General features: G+C 36.7%; 3 protein-coding genes across 8 annotated transcripts; 1 reads left to right on the top strand and 2 right to left on the bottom strand.

Annotated features, from left to right (window-relative positions):
* Nucleotides 1-2,616: 2,616 nt before the first annotated feature.
* On the bottom strand, nucleotides 2,617-6,488 carry LOC143351959 (uncharacterized). Of its 2 annotated transcripts, XM_076784095.1 has the most exons (8): nucleotides 6,360-6,488; nucleotides 6,162-6,243; nucleotides 5,750-6,082; nucleotides 5,318-5,653; nucleotides 5,124-5,245; nucleotides 4,713-5,045; nucleotides 4,208-4,635; nucleotides 2,617-4,133 (listed from the first exon to the last, which is right to left on the bottom strand). In XM_076784095.1, the coding sequence occupies exons 2-8, from the start codon at nucleotides 6,237-6,239 to the stop codon at nucleotides 3,706-3,708; spliced, it is 2,058 nt and encodes a 685-aa protein (XP_076640210.1). In that variant the 5' UTR covers nucleotides 6,240-6,243; nucleotides 6,360-6,488; the 3' UTR covers nucleotides 2,617-3,705. The 2 variants fall into 2 exon arrangements, with proteins under 2 accessions (XP_076640210.1, XP_076640209.1); XM_076784094.1 differs by lacking the exon at nucleotides 6,360-6,488 and having other exon boundaries at nucleotides 6,162-6,302.
* LOC143351968 (uncharacterized) lies at nucleotides 5,997-8,856 on the top strand. 4 transcript variants are annotated; one of them, XM_076784120.1, is made up of 6 exons: nucleotides 5,997-6,101; nucleotides 7,329-7,483; nucleotides 7,596-7,792; nucleotides 7,918-8,061; nucleotides 8,131-8,275; nucleotides 8,364-8,856. In XM_076784120.1, the coding sequence occupies exons 3-6, from the start codon at nucleotides 7,622-7,624 to the stop codon at nucleotides 8,663-8,665; spliced, it is 762 nt and encodes a 253-aa protein (XP_076640235.1). In that variant the 5' UTR covers nucleotides 5,997-6,101; nucleotides 7,329-7,483; nucleotides 7,596-7,621; the 3' UTR covers nucleotides 8,666-8,856. The 4 variants fall into 4 exon arrangements, with proteins under 4 accessions (XP_076640235.1, XP_076640233.1, XP_076640232.1 ...); XM_076784118.1 differs by lacking the exon at nucleotides 5,997-6,101 and adding an exon at nucleotides 6,360-6,487; XM_076784117.1 differs by lacking the exon at nucleotides 5,997-6,101 and adding an exon at nucleotides 6,630-6,718.
* Nucleotides 8,857-8,975: 119 nt separating this feature from the next.
* Pka-r2 (cAMP-dependent protein kinase type II regulatory subunit) lies at nucleotides 8,976-23,500 on the bottom strand. Of its 2 annotated transcripts, none has more exons than XM_076784103.1 (8): nucleotides 22,755-23,500; nucleotides 22,217-22,308; nucleotides 19,348-19,431; nucleotides 18,612-18,718; nucleotides 18,250-18,511; nucleotides 17,644-17,802; nucleotides 17,361-17,463; nucleotides 8,976-16,992 (listed from the first exon to the last, which is right to left on the bottom strand). In XM_076784103.1, the coding sequence occupies exons 1-8, from the start codon at nucleotides 22,969-22,971 to the stop codon at nucleotides 16,862-16,864; spliced, it is 1,155 nt and encodes a 384-aa protein (XP_076640218.1). In that variant the 5' UTR covers nucleotides 22,972-23,500; the 3' UTR covers nucleotides 8,976-16,861. The 2 variants fall into 2 exon arrangements, with proteins under 2 accessions (XP_076640218.1, XP_076640219.1); XM_076784104.1 differs by lacking the exon at nucleotides 22,755-23,500 and adding an exon at nucleotides 22,528-22,740.
* Nucleotides 23,501-23,640: the final 140 nt, after the last annotated feature.

Raw genomic sequence — 23,640 nt, 5'->3', positions numbered from 1 at the left:
CATAGTTGAGACTATTTAAGTAGGATATTTAAACAAGGTCGGCTAGATTCATTTTAATCGACTCACGAGATTTACGATTTCTACTCGACGATCGTCTATTGTAATATACGCAATTGTAAACAATACGACAGTCTACGCTAGCGATACATTGTAATTGTATAACGCGTCGGCGTTTCGTGCCCGTTTATGTGAAGCTATCGTGCGCAAGATTTCGGTAACGTTTTGCACTCTTTCGTTTCACGAGTCGTAAGAAAAAGAAAAGAAAATGTATCGCGTGAACGAAAACCAAACGAAAATCAGATCGCTAATCGTTTGGCGCGATTCGGTTTAAGTAAAACGGCCAAAATGGCGGAAGAAAAACCAAACCTAAATAAAGTGACTCAACATGGTCTGTCCAGATGCTAATATTACTGTGCTCCATCTGTCGTACGACACTTTCTTTGTACCATTAACCTCAAGTACGCTCTCCGATAATTCGCGCAATTTCCAATAAAAATCAAAAGCAAAAAACCAATCGGTACCAAAAAATGAGTCTCAAATACTGATACATTAAATTCGTAAGGAAAGATGTACATATGTATTAAAAATAGCTATATATATATACATACACACACACACGCCACACACACACACCCCACACACACACATATGCGCAACATACGTACCAAGTATACAGATATATGTAATACGAGAAGGTTTTCAATGTGCTGTTAGTTTAAACAATCCGACAAACAATATTTTTCTTTTCACTTACCCTTGGTACTCGTAACAGCTCGAAGGAAGGCGAATTTGAAATCTCGTGACACCGATAGTCGATTCTGTAAATGCTTCGTCATTTTTCTTCTCTTCGAAACACTTTACCTGTAAACAATACTTTCGCAATCTATAAATGCACTTTTTAAACGTATTTTATCAATATCATTTAACTTGTGAATGCAACGTGACTGATTTGAAACGATTCAACTACTTTCTGACCGTTACACGACTTCGAATGCGCATACGACATTGCGCATTTGCCAACTGTTTCTTCGAAAATAAAAATTATCGTAAGGTATCGTTACGAAACTAACCGTACATCAGCAGGAAGGCGAATTCGAAATCTTGTAAAACTAATGGTCGATTCTGCAAATGTTTCTTCATTTTTCTTCTCTTCAAAACACTTTACCTGTAAACAATACTTTCACAATCTATAAATGCACTTTTTAAACGTGTTTTATCGATATCATTTAATTTATTAATGAGATGCAATTTGAAACGATTGAACTAATTTCCGACCGTTACACGATTTCGAACGCGCATCCAACGCTACGCATTTGCCAACTGTCTCTCCGAAAAAAAAAAAATTATTGTAAACTAGCATTGCAGGGAATTAACCGTAAATTTGAATTCCAAATGTGAACAGCACATGTGACAACCTTCAATGTAATATCATCGACAGCCAATTAGAAAAGCGCAAATTATATTTCAAGATTTTTTGTTTGAAAATGAGAACGCTCGTTTAATTGGCAATCGGTGTCGATTACTCGATTCGATGATCTTTTATCAAGATCGATACAAAGTGGGTTAATAAAAATTTCGTTTATAATATCAATATATTTGAAAATATATTCCCCGTAAAGGATTCGAATGATGTTCAAAGAATGCCGATTTTCTTAAATCACAAACGTACGTAATACCTCAGAGCAGTTACGATAACAATACGTAAAATAACGAAAGACTTTGTGATTCGCGATGTATCGTAGATTATTACCGAGATACTGGTAATTTCGTACGACAAATAATGAAATATATACGAACGCGAGTATTTATGTACTTCGACGAAAATTTTAGAATCACGGCGGCCACAAAATTCGTTTACCCTGTATACCTTCAACGTTAAGAATATTCCGGGAGATATTAATATCTAAGTTTCGCGTACGGTTCTATTCAATAATTATCGTTACCGTCGACGTTCGATTTCTACATTCTTCGTAGGTTAAAGGATTTTCTATTATGATTTTAGACTAACCTTTCTAAAATTAATTAAGGACACCATCGATAAGTATAAACAAAATCAAATAATTTATGTTTTTCAAACACCTCGAGTACGTCGTAAAGAAAAAACCGTACTGACTTGTACGTGAAAGTATACGTATCCGACAAAGGAACTTTAACTTTTCGATATCGCGTGAATACGAAGGAATTTTCTTCGAGGGCGCAAATGTTTCTCGTCGTTTTCGAACTCAAGATATGTTCAGTCCGTTAAAAAAAACGAAGAAATGGCGCGAAATTCTAAATTTACATGTCAAATTTCCGATTTTTCTTAACACTGAAAGCATCGAGAATAGAGGTAATACATTGAAAATTGGTCGAGGAAGGTTCCTCGTGAAAATAAACACGTATCAAATAAACGTTTTTAAGATTTCACGTTTTATCGCAATTTTCATCCAAGTCATTCAATGCGAAGACAGTCTTTTTCGTCTTGAAGTTAACATTACTTATTTTACACGCATCGAATGTTAGGACTGTGTTCGTATTATGATAGTTGTTAGCGGATGAACGTTTCTCGGTTGCTAGAAACGGAAAATAATCATAAAGATCGAATTTTTCGCGAAGAGAGAGTACACAGTACACGCTTACTGGGAAACATGTATATGTATTTCAAGACGTCTTTATGCAAAATTGATGAATGTTTTACGTGTACTAAAATGTTCCCTTTTAATCCTATTAAGACTTACAAAATATAAGTATTATACTTTACTTGTATATATACATATGTGATAAAAAATATATATATATACACCTGGTTTTTCATGTCATATTTATATTGTGTCCTTGCAATTTCTTAATAAGAATTTATTAAAGGACGTGAAGATATTAAAAATAATACGCGTATTGTTTATTATAAAACGAACGCATTACATTTTTTTTCCATTATTAAAACTATTATCAATTAAACCATCAACACTTTTTTAAGAATTACCAATTTATATTACCTTGTACACCAACACTGGAATGCATCATTATAACATGTACATACGTGTAACACTTTGGTATTAACGCCATTGCGTTACTCTGCAAAGTTTCTTTGACTTGTGTGCAATTAATACATGTAACCTCTTTTATGTTACGCGTAACTTTGAAAGCCTTTTCTACCCTCCTTTCAATTAATAATTATAACAAATGTTTATAAACAATATTTTTTTAAATTATATATATTCTTGTGTACAAATTTTACTTAGATTTACAAGTTAAAAGCAAATATACATATATTAATAGGAAAGTACATTTTAAGCCAAAAATCGATACAATTTATACTATGTATATCTCCTGTAAATTATCACTTAAAATTATATTGTTAAATCATTGAGATCATAAAAATATAATTTAATTTTTATGTTTCCTGAAACTGAGTTTCTGTGGATAAAAAAACAATTTCATTGAACGAAGGTACAGCATATTATTTTTTGGAAAGGATTTAGTAATGCACTTTAGCTGCAACACGCTCCGACTGAAAAATGACTGCCTGTGCCTGGCACCGTAGCTCAGTATAACGATAAATGCGATAATAATGCATCGATAAAGAGTCAAATTCTCCGTCGTTACTCGACATTGACTACTTCAAACTATTAGCTGTATCTTGTCAGATCGAACAAAATCCTTGCTTCGACCATGACCGTGTATATGCAGACTTTACAAATGATAGTCGATACGTAGCGTTCGCAGCTAAAGGGATAATTCGGAAGCAGTACTGATACTGGGTAAAGTACTATCACTCCAGTCAGGATGGGGATAGTTCCTTGGCGGACTTGGTACATTAACGGGCATTCTACTTTGAATCCTAATATCCTGGAACATATTCTGAAATTGTTCCGATATAGTAGAACCTAATAGATTGTGAGGTAAATTACTTTTTAAAATATTAGAAGCGTCTCCGATTACAGCGGATTTTTTCTCACAACTTTGTTTCTTTTGTAATCCTGAAGACTTTTGATTTTTCGATGAATCCTTTATACGTGGTTCTTTCTCGTGATCTTTCTCAGAAGGCGAATTTAAACGTTCTGGCAAAGATATTTTACCGATACTCTTTGAATTATGTACATTATCATTCTTTTTGTTATTGTACGTTGTTATATCTTCTTTCCCTTTATGAACTAAAAGCAAAATATTATGCAACCAAATTCGTCAGAATGCTTACAATACGTGCATACATATCGAACATAGTTACCTGATTGGCTAATTTCTGCGCAACCAAGATCTTTGTAAGAAGGTAAAAGCGTAAGCGAAGATTCTCCACCAGGTAAACTAATAAACTCTAAGTTAACAGAATCTTTTGCTTGAGATTCCTTAATATTTTTTGATCGTTTCTTTTCCAAATTCCCAACATAGTTTTCCGGAACAGCCGATGCTTTTTCCGGCTCGTATAAAAATTTCTGTACGTCTCTATTTTTCGGAGGAATGTGATCCACGGTAGATAAGGAAACATCCGACGTATCATGCCAAGAAATAGGTATATTTGATTCGCGGGAAGAAGTAGAAGTTGGAGATGAACATGCAAGACCACCGTGAACCAATGAAATTTGCGGATTGGTATTTTCTTCGTGAATATAAATATTCAAATTACTTAACTGATCTGCGATTTGATGTTGCAACTCCCTAGGATACAAGACAGGTATTCATTATAGAATTTTCTTAGAATAAACTTGAACTTACATAATTATAAATCAACTAACTTGATTGCATTACGGAGTTCATTTAATAACGAATCCTTGTACGAACACAAAACAGTAAGTTTGTCTTTTTCAAGGGTTAAATATTGCACCTCTAAGTGCCTTTGCCTTGCAAGCTCTGCTTGTTCCGCAAACTTTGTTCTTAAATCCGTCACGACTTTCTGAGAAAATTCATTGCCCTTGATCTCTTCTTTTAACTCAGTTATTATCTTATCTCTAGCTTGAGCCGTTTTCATTGCTTCTTGTAATTCTTGTTTTAATGTTTTTAGAGTTGTTTCTAAATCTAACTGTCTTTCTCGAGCTTCATTTAACATTAAAACTTGTTTATAAACTTGTCTAATTTGAGATAAAACATATTTAAGTACATTGCATGGTAACACTAATATATGCTTAATTTTTATTGGAAATCCATACCGCTGTAAACAATCTCGTTCTTCGCGCAATGTTTCACACATTGTATTCATTTTTCGACTTGTTTCTTCCAACTGCATTGTAGTTCTTTCTAATTTTGTACGAAGTGTCATAGCCTCTATATCCTGTCATAGATAATACTGCTTAGTACCTATCTTTGGTATCAATTTCTTTCCTAAAATTCCCAACAAACATACCACGAAAGATGTTTTTCCAGATTCTGTTGGTATTCTGAGCAATGCTTGTTCCATATCGGTAAGAATTTTACTAGCTTTATCATCCTTGACCGAGTGTTCCAATTCCTTCATTAAAAAACCTAATGTACGAACTGGATTGAATGCACCAAATCTATCATCGCTACAATCAAATATTCCACCGCACTGTACACCTCTGTCAAGAACTAGGATAGACTCTACAGAACTTGGAAGCGACGTGCTTGATGGATTAGTAGTACGTGGTGTGCCTTTTATCTGTTCTTCCCCTCTCTTTTGAGAAGCCAATTGTTTGACAGGAATTTCATCCAAATGTTTATGCTAGATATAATCAAGAAAAAAATATTTCTGGCTTCTCCTCTTTCCTCCATACAAATTTTACCTACTCAAAGTAAAGAATATACAAGGTCAACCAACCTCGTGTCTTTGATGATTCAAGGAATGTTTCTTCGTTTCTTTAGTTTCATTCGCATGTTTTGTTGACTTTGAAGCTAGTATTCGCCCTGCAGATTGTTGTAAACTTTGCTTTACAGTTGTTCGATTTTGTTCTCTTAAAACTCGACACCAGCTTTGCTGAGAGTCACCGTTGCTACCAGGTCTTCTTTTCTCCTCTACTCCTTTGTGGCTGGTAGGACTGCTGCTAACCATTGTTGACGTACGTTTACGACCATTCGTTTTCACGGTAACTTCTACCAGAGTATTACAATTGTCAAATAAAACAATGTCTTCCAAAGGTGCTTCAGAAGAGGGCTGTAAATTTATTACACAAGTAACATTTACACGACAGTAAATTCACGATCAATTCGAAATTTTCCAAAATGCACGTTACCAAATGTTTGCTTTCCACGGTATTTTTGTCAGACCTTGTGGCGAGAGTTTTACATGCAACATTTGCTTTGCTGCTCATTATGCTAAAATAGTAAAATAAGTATCTGATTGTTGCATAAACACTTCAGTACATCAACCTAACCTAACTTAACCTAACCTGATACTTTGTTCAATTCACATTCATTGCAAGAAAACTTACTGTAACGTGTGTGGTGTTTACCAGCATATTTATCCTACCACTTATTATACCGTTTATATACCGTTTTACATGTTGAATAATTCGAAATAATCATTTCATTGAAGTATTTTACGGAAAAATACATATTGGTAAATTAAATGGACAAATATATCTACAATGCATTCCATTAAATTTTATAAAAATCTACTGTAATATTCAAATAGTGTTTCGTAATACTCCACGTGTAAAATTAACGCTAGATTTGAAATTTCAATTTTATTCTCTTCTGCTTATTGTGTATAAATCTGACTAAAGTTGTACAAACGCGTGCTTAGAAGAATTCGAAGACTTTCTATGCCAATGCGATAATTCAAACAAATGTATGTTTGTTGCCTTGGTAAATTGTTTTCTTTTTCTTTCTACAAATTTTTCAGAAAAAAACCATAAACATGTAGAAAGCAGAACACTTAAAAACAAATCATAAATAGACACAAAGAACTGATTATTTTTATTAAACAAGTATAGACCATTTTTTAATCTATGTTGAAACTACTTCAACATTTACTTCTGCCCATGAAAATATCGTAGATGATTGTTATTTTATGTTTTTTTAATATATTTTTGTTTAATATCTTTATATATTTTGTCTTTTTAACCCTTTCACTGCAAAACTGTAGTTATTATGCACACATAAATAATAAATTCCTATAATAATAAATAAATTTCTATAACTTCTACCGAGTGTATATTTATTGTTATCTATTCGAGGAACGGCACGGCTTCCTATGGATTTGCCGCAATCACTTTGTTTATAAACTTTTATTTCCCGCCGGAGGAAATGTATAAAATAAAATTTGTTAATATGTTTCGTTATATTTTTATAAAATTAAGAAGTTTACATTTAGTACTACTATTGTAGTAACGATAATAATGTACCAATAAACGTTACGAAAGAACAATGCCGAAAACATTTATTTATTACTTTTATAGAAAGCATGGTTTGACCTATTCCAAATACACTATACAATAAAGAAACCAACAAAATAATAATTAAATGATAATATTGAAACAGAATTTTATTTACAAAGAGAATTTAATATTTTAAAAGTAACAAGTGAAAGTAACAAAACAGAACTAACAACAAAGTAAGTAATTTATATTATTAATTTTTGTATTACTAATGAATTAATTTATTAGGTTTAATGTTTTATTCTCTTGCAGTATTGAATTATTATAATCTTTATCACCATTATACAGATTATATTCAATCATTGTATGCTAAAATGATAATATTACGGCACAATATAAATGGAACTTACAAATCGTTGCAGAATTTATTGTTAATAGATAAATTTGGACACAATGCAATATATACATACTGTACTTCGATCATTGCAGCCAAGTTAAAGAGAATGAGTAAAACTTCAGTAAGACCTATTATTATGATGGAAGAGGTACATATACATTTATATAACTTATTTTAATATTCCTTTGTTTTAATATCAACTTTTGATAATAAAATAATAATGTTACTTAATATTATGTTAATATAAATATATAATTTTGTGAACTACTTGAGATTCCAGAAACAACATTAGGAATACATATTGGGCCTACCATGATAAGTTGGGCATTAATAAATTGCAACTTTAAAGTGTTACATTGGGACTGGGAAAACTACAATTTGAATACTAAAAATAATACTTATGACTTGATCACACTGGTAAATACTATGAAATTTGATATTTAAAAGTAAGATATAATATTTTATTTAATTATTATTTTTTTGTAGGTGACATCTGTCGTTGAAAAAATACCCAATTCTAATATTTATGTAATAGAAGATTTTCAAGTTATGAAGACAAAACATAAAAAATTGTTAAATATTCAACATCAGTTATCCACTTCTATCATGGCTTCTCTAACATTAAGAGATGGTATATTTACATATTATTATTAATATTACCATTAAAAACATTGACTTTGTTTATTAGAACATTAATTTCATAAAATTGAGTTTCCTAGGGAAAGACAATACAAACAACATATATGTATTAAAACCCCAAACGTCAGGACGAATTTTTACATTACTGATTGGTGGTGAAAGCATATGTTCAAAATATATTGTGAATATAACAACAACAGACAGTGTTATTAAGTTTAGTAACATAAAATCAATAAATATGTATATGAACAACGATATGAAAGAAAAATATATACAAAAGAGCAGTACTGAACAAGAACAAATGAGGTTGTCTTTGTTGAAGGCCATGTCATTTTTAATTCTAGTTATATATCGAAATAACTTAAATATACTAAGCTATTAAGACTTACAATAAGTATTCATAATTTCGTAAAGGCAATACCAAAGCCAAAGAAAACGATTCTATTATAAATTCTGTGAGCGTGTGAAAATGGTAAAATTGTTTAGTGTTTTATAATCAGATAATGTAAATATTGAATGAAAAAGAAATAAATAATACCGTTTATAGAATTTTATAGAACCACAAAAACCTACTTGCAAATGCTTCAATTTTTACGTTTCCCAGTCGCAGTTACACGATACGAAAAGCAAGAGCAGAGGCTGGAAGAATAGAAGAGAAAAACAGAAGAGGGTATTTCGTACAGAGTAATACATTAGGTGTGTACAGATCCATTCATTTATTATATATTAATTTTCATTATACTATCTATTCATAGTACACTGTACGTCTAATGTTTCTCGCTTCTCGAATACGAACTCGCGTCGGGTAAATAAACAAATAAGTAACGTTTTTTCACAATGGTAACAGCAAATATCGTACTCGTCGAAATACGTGTACCATCGTGAGCAATTTGAGTAAGTATACGAGAGCAAGATGTCCAAGTAGTGACTGTTTCGAGAACATAGTCAACGAATTTGTACGACCAACTAAAAAGTACAGATTTGATAATATTTGTGTGCCGAAATTTGTAATGTCAAATTAGGTATGCTCGTCGAAAAGAGTAACACCGCTACTTAATCCGGCAGTGATGCTGTGTAAGAAGCATGTAGCTACGTATCATTGTCTAATCGAGCATGGGTAAGCACACCACGTAGTTCTCCACTGTATGTATCTGATATTCGCTTGTCAGTACAATCACATTGAATTCCGTCGACAACACCTCCACATGGCAAAAATTTTAGATGAAAAAAGGATCGACGTTCATCGGTACAATATAGAAAACTAACGGATTAATGTTCTCAGTACTCGTTGAATTTAATTGCGTGTGCCTACACTCGTGTGTGTTTTACACGTGTCTCTCGGCTTAACCGATTACTTTCTGAGAAATATGCATAACAATAAATAAATACGAAGGAATTAGTGAAACCGATTAATCCTACATCGTCTTATATATCTGTACTATGAAAGAACAATTCATATATTGCAACAATTGAATTCCAATTTTCATATTAATCTAGAGAAAAGAGTTTTACATGCCAATTGCCTAGTTAAAGATTCAGTTAGCAAACGATTTTCCAATCGTGTATAATGTATAATTATCTCTATGAATCGAACAACAGAAGTATATCAACTAGTGCACCTTTTCACTTTCATTGCCAATGGACTACAGATCACTAAACTGTCGTCGGCATGACAGTTATGCGCTATACAATAAACTATGTGATTGCACGCGTCATTTTCTATAATGTTACTCGCAATCGCATCGCTGCCAGGTTAACGCAATTTATAATTATTAAAGTAATACCCGATCAGACCAGCTGGAAACGAGTCTCGACATATATATGTATAACGATATATCTAATATATAATTCTGTGTATATATAATATATCTATATATATATACGTATGTGCACGTTTGTTTACGCTACAACACATTGTGAAACGGAAAAAACGTTAAGTACGTTATAATAATTACTATCTTCTTTTTTTTTGTTTTTGTGTTTCTTTCTTTATAGTTTACAAACACTTTTGTAACTCGAGAGAGACATTCTTACGCAAGCGTATACGTGTATAAAATCTATCCAGCTTAAAACGTACATCTCTCGTGGACCTCGCGTCGGAGCGATATTACCAGCTCGCTCGGACGTGCAATACGATGCGGCTTTTGAGCATCAACAAATATAACAGGGACAGAAGTGCGACAATCTCGATAATATTGTAGCGATCACGAAAATACGGCTGTCTTGCTCGATGGGCACGCAAAATAGTCGATACGATTACAACATTAAACGATTTGATATTTAAGCATAGAACAATGTCCTAAAATAACATCCGCGGTAGAACCCCTGGAAGGTGTAAATTTTATACAACAAAATTTGTAAGAAAATCAATTTACAAGATGCGTGAATTGAATCATTCAACAAAAAATAAGTTATTCCACTTATCTACGATCCAAAAATAATTGACACCTTCTTTTGGTGACTAGCAAATTTAGATCTTCTCAAAGTCTCACCGTTGTAATTGTCCAGCTACTCTGCTCAACTTGCAATTCCTCTCGCGTAACACACAGAATACTCAAATAATCTATTCGCGAAAGAACGGATTACGATCATAGGCAGGAAACGTATAAACCGTTAGAATCTTGGTAAATACTCAAAGCCGCCCGGAATGATTTTGCGATTCGGCCTAACATCTCGATAATGGACACGTTCTTGCGATTATCTTGTACTTGTTTCGAATTTCTCGGATGAAAACCTGACGGTACGCCTTCGAGGACTTTTCACGCGTCACGATGATATTCCTAACGTGTCCACGTTTTCGATCGTTCAATACCCTGATAGTATTACAATAATACGACTTATTTTATTTAGCGCGCCGTCGAATCATAATATCGCGTTTCTTTACTCGTAGACAGCCTCTCTGCAAATGTACAGATGCAATTCCATTAACAAGATAGTCGACGAACTCTGGACGTCGATTTTACGCACACATTCCTTTACAAAGCCACGCGTCGTCGCGGTATTTAAACCCTCGGCAAAAGACGAACAATTTTTCGTGCGTTAAATATATAAGCTAATGTATCTGAGCCAGCTTCCTCGTGGTCTGTCGATTTCGTTAGCAATCCAAGACCTTTCGTGTTTCGCGGTCTGCAAGGGCATCGAACTCTACCGTTTCAGGCTTGCGGTACGCAAAACGAAACTGCGCTCGTATCGCAATTAACATTCGAAGATTTACACACACACGTATATCTGTTAAACATTCATTAGACGAATAGAACGATTTTCGGCTCGATACGCTTTCGAATCGAAGGACCTAACAAGACGACAACGTACGAACACAGGAATACTTTTTTTCGCTCGTTCTAGCTTCAATAGAAAATATCGTTAATTCCCCTGGCCTGCATGCGACACATAAACCCTTCCGGTCTCCCCCGATCACCGACAAACCCCTTCCGGAGAACGTTGCGTTACAACATCGCTGTCAGATTAAGCAAGAACGCAATCGAATCAGTGCCAACCGCATCGACGACGTGCTTGTTAACTGAAAGGTATACGCAGTTTCAGTTACACAGATACGAGTACAATAATCAAGAAGCAAAACGATAAATAGGCGTGACGGTTGTATCGTGTGGGACTTTCATGCGACAACATCGGACGATTGTCTATACGCAATCGAGTTAGTAGCTCGTATTGCTTCGCTTAAAGCGTCGGAAGTTTCGAGAGATTCTCACCCTCGGGACATTTGTCTATCACGGGGCGCGTTTCGGATCTGTTCATGTAGCTTTAGGCTATATACATGATGCAAAATCCTTGTAAGACGTAAAACAAAGTGTGCAGGATGGGTAAAAAAAGATTATGGTCGCTCAAAAACACTTACTTCATGGCGAATCTCGTCAGATATAGTAGATCGAAGACATATAGTGAGCTTGTTAATTAGTCAAGAGACTAATTCTGTAGAGCTTTCGGGACAGGTAACGCAGTAAGAGTTTGAGTACACGAAGGGCGACAAACACATTTAGCGGTCTTCGCATACCACTCGAATCTACCTCGGAAATTTCATTATATCTCTTCTACCCACTATACGCGATTTACACCAATGCTGTGCACGGGTGGAGATTTTAATAAAGCAAGAACGAAGACAGGGTCGATGAAACTGTACAAATTCTGGAATTTATATCGAACAAAGTTGGTTCACAAAATTTGCTAAAATTTGTCTTTCTCTTTCGTTCGTTTAAAATCACCTAAAGACGAGACATAGCGGCGGGGGTAGTCGAACAGTGCATCGGAGGCCAGATTTTATTCACGTACAACGGATACCAATTTTAGATCGATTGGTAAATTAATTTCTACGTACGTTTAATATTTTAAACCAATATTCAAAGGAACAAAGACGAATCTAACATTTTTATTCGTTGTTCGAGAATAAAAATTGGCCAACTCCGTTGAAGGGTGGCCTCGAGCGACCAATATCCTAACACCCTCGCTGCAATGACGAAATTTACTTATTTACTGTCGCCTAAATGCAAAGACAGTCGAGACGGTAGAGATTTTACGTTTTTTTTTTTACATATTATTTACGTACGTTCGCCTAGCGCGGCGCTAGATCTGTTTAGATACACGATTAAAAAACAACGAGACAGAAGGGAGAGAAAAGCGCGAGGAAAATAGTCGCAAGCTCCGTTGCTTTTTTTTTTTTTTGTCTATGGTATTGGTCCGATGGTAAGAGACTGTTACGCTATAACAGCACGGTTTAATCGTGGAACGGACGTAGATATTAACAATACAAGTGGAAAACGGAAATTGCATACGAGGAACACGATGGGTTTCGGCGTTGCACCTTGAACGCGTTAATCAAAGCGTCGATTTTAGAAATCTTATTCGAGTATAAACGATATATTGTAACTGCATCGATAGGACCCTGACAATTCGTTTACGCTTCGTTCGAATTAATCTTTCTTAAAGCATCGACCGCGGTGGATCGGAAACGTTCGCGAACACTTTCAGCGTGACGACGCCAAATATCGATCAACGGAAATGATAGTCGACGCTTACAGAAGCATGTGATTAGCCGCGCAACCCATCACCTAACTTGGTACACGTTTACTTGGCCAGAAATATTCATTGCGTCGTTCTGGACTAGATTGGCGAGAAACGAATCGCGATCGCGTGGATTTAAGGTGACCTGGCGTGTCTTCGAATTTACACGATCGCCGTCTCTGTTCGGAAGCTAATGAAGAAAGGAACCTCTGGCACAGTGAACAGTATGTCGTATGATTACGATTACGATTACGTGAAACTCATTCGCAACGCTTGTAACGGGTTAGTTGTTTTATCGATGATTACTTTCAATGACGATAACATGAAACATACTGCCGTTCGGACGAAAATTCTCTGACAACGGCTCATGCAAATCAAGTAATAAATTACTGGCTCGGTCGTCACATACACTCACACACACGAAGGGCAACACGCAACACATGTAGGAGGAACCACACGCTTGGTTAAAGATACATACAGTATAACTTGAATTGGGTCAACTCTACTTAAGCGTTTACATTTAATTTATCGAATCTTGGCTCCGCACAGATAAGTACTCCGTCTAAATATACTTTTCAATTCGGTGTGCGAGAATAATCCTTCGCAATATATATATATACTGCGTATTTTCTCTACTCTTAATTGCCTGATTCTTCCATTAGAGATTAACGATCAAGTCACTCGAGTCGCCGATCGGAACTTCTAGTCGTCCTTAACGATGCAATCAACGGTCAATAAAGTTCGGTCAATCGTATCTCTGGAATTGTTCAATTCCACGATAATCTAGGTTCTTGTTTTTTCTCTTTCGATTTTCTGGAAGCTGTCGTAACAAGAAACATCTTTTTTTCGTACATAGACCTACGCGAAAGGAATGAAATACTCTGCCAAAAATAATATCACAGCCTGGAGATGCGGCGGAAGACTAAGAACCACGGCTGAGGCGTCGCTAAATCCAAGGAAAATTAAACAAGGAAAAAAAAAACAACATGGCACGATCGCCAGAATTCGAATCGGGAAGTTCCGGCAATGTTAAATGTAATACTCGTTCGTTACTGCATTGTTTCAAGCGTGTAAATGCAACACAGGTGTTTAAAAGCGTACGATCCGCGTATATTTCTCGATAAAAAAACAAAGATCAGCGGGAACAAACTCACGCGTTGACGCAATTTTTGCTGGTAAATACCATGAATTATTAGTGCTCCTTGTATCAGTCGAGAACGAGAAATATTTCGTCGACTTCAGGGGCATTATTACGAACACCAGAAAAAAATATAAACATTTTCTGCTCCTTGACACGAAGCTGATTTGTTTTATGGAAAGACACGATAATTAAAAGATTTTTCATCTTGTCGAATAAACCATAGCGACGAGTCCAAGAAATTTACCGGGGAAGAAACATACCGTTCGCTATTACAATACTATAATTCGAATGCTCCCCAAAGCTGAGAAAATATTTCTCATCCGTATCGCTAGTAAAACCCTGTTGCTATTTTCCTCCGTTTCCATATACAGTATATATGCAGATATATACTAGTCTCCTTATCCTTCCACCGTGATTGTGATATTATTTAGAAAGCTTATCGCTTATAATTGAGTTTCAGTCGCACAGTAAATACATAGTTTCGTAGTAAGAAAAATTACATCTGACCGGTCGGTGTAATTCGTCGCGAAAGAAACACGACAACCTTACGCGGCCACGAAGAGTGACTAGCATACGCACTTGTTCGCACAACGTTCAAATTAGTTTGAAACCGTTTTTCTTCTTTTTTTTTTTATCACGATGCTAGACGTATATCATACATGTATAACGTGTATCATACACATGTAACAAAAATAGGTTCATAGGTTCTTTTGGTCGATTCTGTTACCAGGATTCACCGATAAGACACACATAAACGCATTGGAGACCGGAGTGCTCACTCATTTCATTCGCAGTGTCGCGTATAAGTTCACAACATCAATAAGTATAAAGATTTCGGATAGATAAAAATATGAAGGAATTAGAAAAATGTTACTTTTGTCTGTTCCTGTCCTTAAACATCTGGGATAATCATCGTTAATTTGCTAACGCATCGGCACCGTATCCTGCGAAAGATATGACTGCGCGCTCGAGTCTGTATCAAGAAGAGACTGTTTATTTCTTGTTCTTTTTCTTTTTTTTTTATCTGGCGATGGTACCACAATTTTGACGATGATTCGTTTATGAAGCAACATAGTAAAACGATGAATAACACATTGTGGTGACAGAGTACAACTCTTTGAACGAATTAATCAAAAAATTTCACTATTCTTTGATCAAAAAATATAGCGATGTGCGTCACAGCAAGCGTTTCTATTTGAAATTGTAACAAACGACGATAGACGATAACAAATATAAATAATACAGAAATATAATGATTCAACACAATCTGTTGTGCGTGTCTATAAACAATTAAATAAACGGATGTCGTATTGTACGCTACATAAATATATGTATACGTCTCGTAATACTTTCTCGTTAACGCAAAGAGCAAATCGTAAAATTAGGAACATGGGAATTAGGAAAATTGTCCTGTTAAATGTATAATAGAGGAGGTGCTTTCTTCGCAGGCGTTATTATATAAGAATTAGACGGAACGTGTAACATTTGAAACAATATATATATACTCTTGCTTTTTTTCTGAAATCTAACTTAAATGCCACGTTCTCGTAAAAATAGTTACTGTATTCTCCGTTAAAAATTGTATCATAGATACTAGTAATTGCTCTAACTTGCCTGTCGTGCTCTCTGCCATTTAATTCAATTCTCCTAACATAGCGTTATAGCTACGATCGTAAGAAGCACACCGAATATCCGGATCTCAAAATATGCATTTCCGTTCTAATCTTCTCGTACAACTAAGCTTGTATTTCCACAATAAGTTAACGATAAAAACTTTTCTACTATATCACGAAGAAAAATAATGCAAGATACACTGTCGGTACCTTCGTTTTTATCTCGATCGAAAAGATCATCCAAGCATTAAAAATAATTTAATTCATTGATACTTGATGTCATCGTTAAAGCGGAATACAGTTCTCAAGGTGTCGAATATAAGAATAAAGAATGGCGTAAAACGTAGATCGTTTGAGAACTGCGCGAGTCTGTCGATACGTTGCATCATCCCGAGTATTTCTTTTCCGGAGAATCTTATTTAATAACTCAGACTTCTATTTTGTAAACGATCGAGCACACGACAAGGTAGGGTAATACTTCTTGATCTGATGCAGTCTTAGAGAGTTCCATCAGTGCCGTCATGCGGAATACGAACAGTCGAGAAAAACCTGTTCAATGAAAATACAAGTTTTTTTTGTCCTTCAGTGTGTGTCATAGGTACAAACTTGGTAACTATTAACGACGATCCTTACTGGTACACGCCTAAATGAACAGTCATTACGAAAGTCGACTTGAGATGATAACTTGAAACACGCGGATGAGATTCATGTAAGTGACTGGTACAAGTTTTTGTGCTCATCTTACATTACTGTACGAAAGTCGTATCCTTTAGTACAGCAGTGCAACGTATCACTACCTCTGGACAGTTCATCGGATATCGCTAACGTTAGCTTTGCTGCCAAAGATTTTAACTAGCTGATCCTCGTAATCGTCGATATTACGCTTCATGAGTTCCATACATGGCCCGAGTAATCGTTCGAAAGCTTCGACGTCCAAAACTGAAAAAGTCGTTTTTAAATGCCATGAAGGCGTTTCGCTAATTCTACTCTACACGCACACACAGCTAATATCTTCTACCGATTTCTTATTCAATGCAAATGAGTAAAACATCGGAAAATGGATTCAATTTTGTTCTACAAGCAGACTGTAATAGAAGGAAGAGCTTCGAGCTATGCATTAGATAACTGCGCAATTCTGTAAACTAAAGATCTTCTTTAAACGGCACTTTTCTTCAGATATTTGATGTATTTTGATTACGAACACGTTTTCTTGTCATTTAAATTTTTCTTCTTTTGATCGTTAACCGACAAATACGTTCAACAGCAACTTATAACCGCGTATAGAAATATATTAAAAGAGTACTCACAGGCTAGCTTTACGTCACCTACAGCGTAGGCCGAAGCAGCGCGAGGTTTGTGTGTCACGAGCGCCAACTCGCCCAAGTACCCACCAGCGGGGACTCTATTAATCTGTAACAGCAAATAGAATACCAAATGACATCTATACAATCGACAGTGTAATTAGCGCGCTAGGCTCCTAACAATCATGGTACTACCAGTACCCAGTTTCGCCGTTCCGAGCTATGTAGGTCAATGATCGTCGTAATTATGATAGACGATGGAAAATGAAAATATTGCTTGCCAACGTACCTCTATCTCGCGACCGTGATCTCCAAGTATAGTAATCCTAACGACGCCATCTTCGACAAAATACATTCCATCTGCTGTGTCGCCTTGCCTGATTATTTGCTCACCGTCCGAATACTGTTTTGGTACTAGGGCGTCCGCCAGGTTCATGCTTTCGTAAGACTGTAGAGAAATAACACTGTTATACAGCATGTCTGTAGGTAGGGCCCATTAATTCTTGCGGTTCAAAGAGAAAATCACCAACCACGACGCAAATAGCGAACAAAACGCCTGCTGTGGAGGAAAAAGAATAGCCAGAAGCTGTGACTTTCTCTACAAACCGCAACAATTAACGGATACCTACACCCTGAATAATACTGTATTACTGTACTGCAAACAATCGAGGAATCATAAATTGATTAAAATCAATTTGATTGAGCACGTACACAAAACGCTAGGTAAGCGACTATAATCAAATACTATGCTTTGTAGCGCGGACCAATTCGACCCCACCTTACCAATTGTCTCTAACTCGTGCAACACGATTTAGCTTTTAAAGTGCTTGATGTCCCCGTGAACGATAAAGTCATTTGGTCTCGCACAATACTCTGATTATTCTGTTGGACTTGCCTTGAGAGATTTGAGCATCGGGACCTTGTTGATAAGATCCTCGTACATCTTGCGCTTCTTGTAGGCGGATTTCAGAAGAATACGTCGGAAAGTTTGCCTGTCCATGGCCCACAATGTACCGTTTGTGACGGCCTTGATAGTAGCCGCTCTGGGCATATTGTATAGAAGCGCGAGCTCTCCGAAAGAACCACGGTTATCGTAGGTGTGTACCATGGATTCAACGCCCGTCTGCGGATCCTTGACGTACACCTCGAACTTTCCCCTGAAAGAGCAACGGGACAAAGATAGGTGGATCAATTTTCCATGCTCGATTTTGATTCTCTGTTCGTCGAAACTTGGAGAGAGAAGAAAAATCTAATTACCTTTCGATGGCGTAAAAGTTGTCACCGTCGTCATTCTGCCGGATAATGAATTCTCCCGGCTGTACAGTTTTCTCAAACATCGCGTCCAGCACGTCCGCCATTTGTTCCTGGAAAAAGAATTCGCGCGATGCGCGTGTACGCGTGCTGTGAATATCTTACAGCTGGTGTCTTAATCTTTTCTAGCATTTAAGGACGCCAACGACGATCGTTACGGTTGTGGCGAAACTTCAGATAACAAAATGAAACCTTAAACGCGCTCTTATGTAAATCAAAACGTCCGTAACGTTAATTAACATCGAAAAAATCTGTCCAATATTGTGGGAACGCGTGGAAATCGAGTCAAGGATAAAGTGCGTCGTAAGGAGGCTTCTGCGAGTTTGCAGACCCAAATTTATTATAATTTAGGAATGTTGGAATGCTAGAAATATTATGATATTGCTTTTCGATGACCTTGTACGTATACAATTATTAATGGAATCGAATTATGCTCGAGTTAATGCGAAAATTGTAGATATCGTGTTAAAAATAATGTCAGAGGCGTGGTAACGATCATTGGACGTTTATATTTGTATCTAGTCAGCTTGGTTCCCTTGGATAGTCTCCCTCCGAATCTAAATCCCAATTGAGCAGATTACACGTATTCATTGGCATTTCCACGAGTTGGCGCGAACTCTCGTCGATCTGTATTCCCGTTTCAATTACGAGCAGAGCAGAGTACGTACTATGTTTAACTTACCTCGTCTAGGGCTCGAAACAGAAAAATATTCTTGACGCTCTCGCTAAGCCTCTGCCGTTGCTCGTCGCTTTTTGGATGTACCATCTAAAAACGATGAATAGTAACAATAATTCACCAATGAATTTGAACCAAGGCTTCTTATTCAAATAACAGATTACATTGTAATCTACGCCTATGTATATTATAATCTGCACCTTTTAAATAAATAACATAGTTAAAGAATATAAAAAATAACACGAATAACATGCAAAAGATACGTATAGCACGTACGACAAATGACCCACATAACAAATAATGCAAATAACGAATAACGCAAGTAACGCGAATAATGAATAATCAACAATATAAATATTCATCCAAATGAAGCCTGTTTCACAATATTACCGAGAGGAATTACGATCATCGCACAGCACGCGTCGATATTATAAATTAATTGCAGCGTAATCGATCGAAAACGTTAAGCCTGAACACATCTCTGTTATATAAAAAGAAAGGGTTTCCCATTAAGTACACGTGAATAGATTATACAGCATGGTAAGTTTAAAAACATAAAAAAGAAAAATCGAACTCTTTTACAATCTTACGTTCGGTTTATCGGTAATCCCCGTGCACCAATATTACGGAAAAATAAATCGTTGGAATTCCAAATTACGAGGGGCGAGAAACTCAAAATTATCGTCACCGTCGGAGACCTGCAATCGATTTTGTAGGAAATCGGGTGTTGGACTCTGCCTACAGATGTTTCGAATCGTGATCTGCTTTTTTTAGAAACCCAAGGCAGAGATAAACAAATCTGAGTCGGATTTCGTTTCGCGTTCTATGACCTTTCCATTCGATGCTGGCCGAGCTTAAAGACGATAGTCAATATTATTTTGTTTCCACCGCGATCTTTGACCATGCTGACTCTCTTGAACGGCTTCGAATTTCAACCTTTATCTCTATTTGCTCGTCTTCTCGAACACCTGCTACCGTTACGGACGACAACGTTTCTCATTGACCTACAACGTGCGTTATTGCGTTCTCATTCTCGGAACGAACGTCTCAATTGATTCATCTGCATCCTAATCGCGCAATAATATTCAACGCTATTTCGAACTCCCATAATTAACATTTTCAGCGCGCTAAATTGTTCGGTGACTATTTACCTCTTAAAAGCAATAATCGAATTTTTATTCGTTTACCAAACATACACGTAACGAGTAACGAAACGGAGGTAGTAGTGTACGCGCATTTACCACAAAGCTAATGGGCAAAGGGCGCCGTACCTATATCATTATTGCCTCGAGCGTCAAAATTACATAGGCATGACCCTGCTCCTACATAAAGTAGCAAACTTAAAGCACAAAGTATTTAATAGAAGATTTAAGAACGTTGATTGTACATATTTGTAACGAAATCTATCGTGTTGACGATTACACTAAAATGCGATTTCCCTTTCAATCGATCGAGTATGGAATCTGTAACCCGTAAAATTTATTTTAGTACTTGATAGCATCGATAAAAATGTATACGTAAAAAATCGAAAATTATACCGAAGGTAAATTTCCAAGGTGTATCGTTCACTTATTTATGTCGATAAATTATATACATCGTCAAATGGCATAGGGTGGTCTGTCAGAAATAGAAAACGTAATTATCGTTTCCGAGATCAAAATTAGACGATTCCATAGAGCAAATGAAAGGTAGAACTTTAGAGTCGTTTTCTGCAGGGCAATCAAGATTATCGATGTTTCTGCAAGGCGAACCATATGTCTCTTTCTCCATGGGATTAAAGGTGCGTATACTCCGTAATTTAATATAATTTACTTAATGCAAGGCTACCGTATCCATGACATTGATCGCTTTGAATAAAATATGGCCCGTCGAAGAAACGATCTTTGAGTATTGTTTTCCTCCGTATCGTCTCTAATATCCTTAACGACAATAACTTTAATCAGATGGTCGGTTTCTGACAGAACACCACGTATATTGTCGTTGCTCTTCCGATCAGTTTTAACGGCTCAAGTTCCCGATAATCGAGATCGACGCTGCTTTTGAAATGCTTTCGAGCAGTACGGTCCCGATCCGACAAGCCTACCCGTGTCTCTTCTCTCTCTTTCTCTCTAATTCACGAACACACTCACGTGCATGTATGTACACTATACATATGTAAGTCACGTCGGTACCAGGTTATCGAACACGCGCTCTGACGTCACAAAGGTACATCGCTCGCATCGTCGAGCAAAGTAAATCATCCCGTTTCGTCACCCGCGCAGCCTGAATACGGTGGTGTTTCGATAGGGAAGGATAAAAATGTTATTTTCTATATTTTACGTATGCACACGTCAACCTATTCGATGTATATTCGGCAGACGAAACTTCGACCTTCCGAAGCGATGTCTTTTGGGAACCGCGTAGAGTTTCTCCTGTAGCGATCGACTGATGTTATTATTCGAAGAAATCATAAAGCATCCACATTTAGCTTTTCTACATACGCTACGTATATGCACGTGTGCGATGTATCCGTCCGTGAAACACATTAACTCTGTTCTTTTCATGGTCCAATATACCGAAATAAAAGGACCTTTTTGATCCTTCCGCGACTTAACTTGAAAGTATAATTGTATATCGACGTTTTTAACGAATCCTCGATGTTCTCGATCTCCGATATTCCGATCCTGGCTCCTCTGTCATCGATTAAATTATATCAATCGATTATCAATTCAATACACGCAGCTTTCGTTCGAAGATACTATCGACAACATGGTTCCTCGCGTAAAGCAACTAAGAGCAAGATACGTACGACAATAAAAGAAACGTCAGTAAAACAAAAAACTATGATTGTTGATATAAACGAAATGTTTAATGAAAAACGGACACATTGACGTACCTTGGCAATATCATCTTCCTTATCTTCCTCAGGATTATAAGTCTCCGTAAAAATACTCTTCCTCCTAGTCGCGAACCTTCCGACCGGTGGTTCTGCAACGAGTGAAATAACCTTGAATATTTAATTTCAAATACGCGCGATTACAATATGCTTTCTTCTTTATTAAATAAACTCCGAAATTCTATAAAGGAACGATTTATGAACCTAGGTACATAAACAGATTAATACGGTAAATAAAGCGAATTGCAAATATTTAAATTTCCACGAACAATTGATAAAAAGATTTATAAATTGAGTAGAAAGAATTGTACCGATATCCATTGATACGCGTGTATGCAAATTTTTCACGAAACCACAAATACTGCTGACACCGGTCAAGTTTCACAATGACAAACGAAAGAGTTTAATTTCCAAATCGAAGCGGTACCGTTAACGGCGCGCTCAAAACTAGGCGGCAGGTTGTTCGTATCGCTCGGTCGCGAGACGAATACTCGACGCGTTGGGAGGTCGCATCCCGAATGAAAATTCACTCGCTCACCTTCATCGACAGACTCGTCCGGCGTAGAGGAGCAGGTCTGCGCATTGGGCTGAATCAACTGAGTCTGACGGCTATCCCGTAGTTGCGTGAAAAAATCTACGGCATACTCGACAATATCCACCGGTTGCTGTAACAAATAGCTGATCGTGAACTCCAAAAGAATGTCCCGCAGCTCGTCTGGCACCGTGATTTTGCCAGCGTTGCGTTGACAACTCATTTTTCTCCCACCGAAACGATGTTCGAGCACACGTTACAATGGCATACACCGGTAACTAACGAGATGGCCAACGAATCGTGAACTGGGTCTTTAATTGCCGCACGAGCTAGTTAATGCACGGCTCTATGTGTCACTTGTCAAATGACGAACAATTTCTATCGCGTATGTACTTCTGCCCTCGCGAGGCCAGGAGAACGCAAGCCCCACACGCGTTCCGCTCACTTTCGCGCTGGGCTACACTTTCGGCACAACTCGAACGTTATCCGATCTCACTGAATCGCGTTGCCCCTTTCGTCACCAATTTTCAACGATTTTTTTTCTCTCCGACACTACATAAAGCTGCACGAACAATACGACAGGCCGAATCGAGGGATGCGACTCAGTCGCAAAGATGGCGACTGTTTCACGGCGCGGATCTTAACATTTAACAGAGGGATCGCGCTGGACATTTAATTGATAAACTTGTAGGCAAATTGAACATCATCGAACGGCCCCAATTATACAGATTATACACCAATATCGAACTCCATGCAGCTCCTGCAAAATACCACTCTTTGAAGATATCGCGAGAATACAAAAAACTGTCCGACCAATGAAACTATTGCTCTTCGATGTAACATTTTCTCTATCGATCTTCTTATTGGTTGACAAAGATTCCAATTGCAACAC

The sequence above is a fragment of the Colletes latitarsis genome, chromosome 2, assembly GCF_051014445.1.
Source record: "Colletes latitarsis isolate SP2378_abdomen chromosome 2, iyColLati1, whole genome shotgun sequence".
NCBI classification, from domain to species: Eukaryota; Metazoa; Arthropoda; class Insecta; order Hymenoptera; family Colletidae; genus Colletes; species Colletes latitarsis.
This window is presented reverse-complemented; position numbering and strand designations above follow the sequence as displayed.

Excerpts from the sequence above, each read along its gene's own strand:
- LOC143351959 (XM_076784095.1), bottom strand. The coding sequence starts at position 6,239 with ATGAGCAGCAAAGCAAATGTTGCATGTAAAACTCTCGCCACAAGGTCT. Across the intron at positions 6,083-6,161 it reads CCGTGGAAAGCAAACATTTG|CCCTCTTCTGAAGCACCTTT; the intron begins GTAACGTGCATT and ends ATAAATTTACAG. Across the intron at positions 4,636-4,712 it reads GAACTCCGTAATGCAATCAA|GGAGTTGCAACATCAAATCG; the intron begins GTTAGTTGATTT and ends CTTGTATCCTAG.
- LOC143351968 (XM_076784120.1), top strand. The coding sequence starts at position 7,622 with ATGATAATATTACGGCACAATATAAATGGAACTTACAAATCGTTGCAG. Across the intron at positions 8,062-8,130 it reads CTTATGACTTGATCACACTG|GTGACATCTGTCGTTGAAAA; the intron begins GTAAATACTATG and ends ATTTTTTTGTAG. Across the intron at positions 8,276-8,363 it reads TTCTCTAACATTAAGAGATG|GGAAAGACAATACAAACAAC; the intron begins GTATATTTACAT and ends TGAGTTTCCTAG.
- Pka-r2 (XM_076784103.1), bottom strand. The coding sequence starts at position 22,971 with ATGAGTTGTCAACGCAACGCTGGCAAAATCACGGTGCCAGACGAGCTG. Across the intron at positions 18,719-19,347 it reads TGTTTCGAGCCCTAGACGAG|GAACAAATGGCGGACGTGCT; the intron begins GTAAGTTAAACA and ends TTCTTTTTCCAG. Across the intron at positions 17,464-17,643 it reads ATCACGGTCGCGAGATAGAG|ATTAATAGAGTCCCCGCTGG; the intron begins GTACGTTGGCAA and ends TTGCTGTTACAG.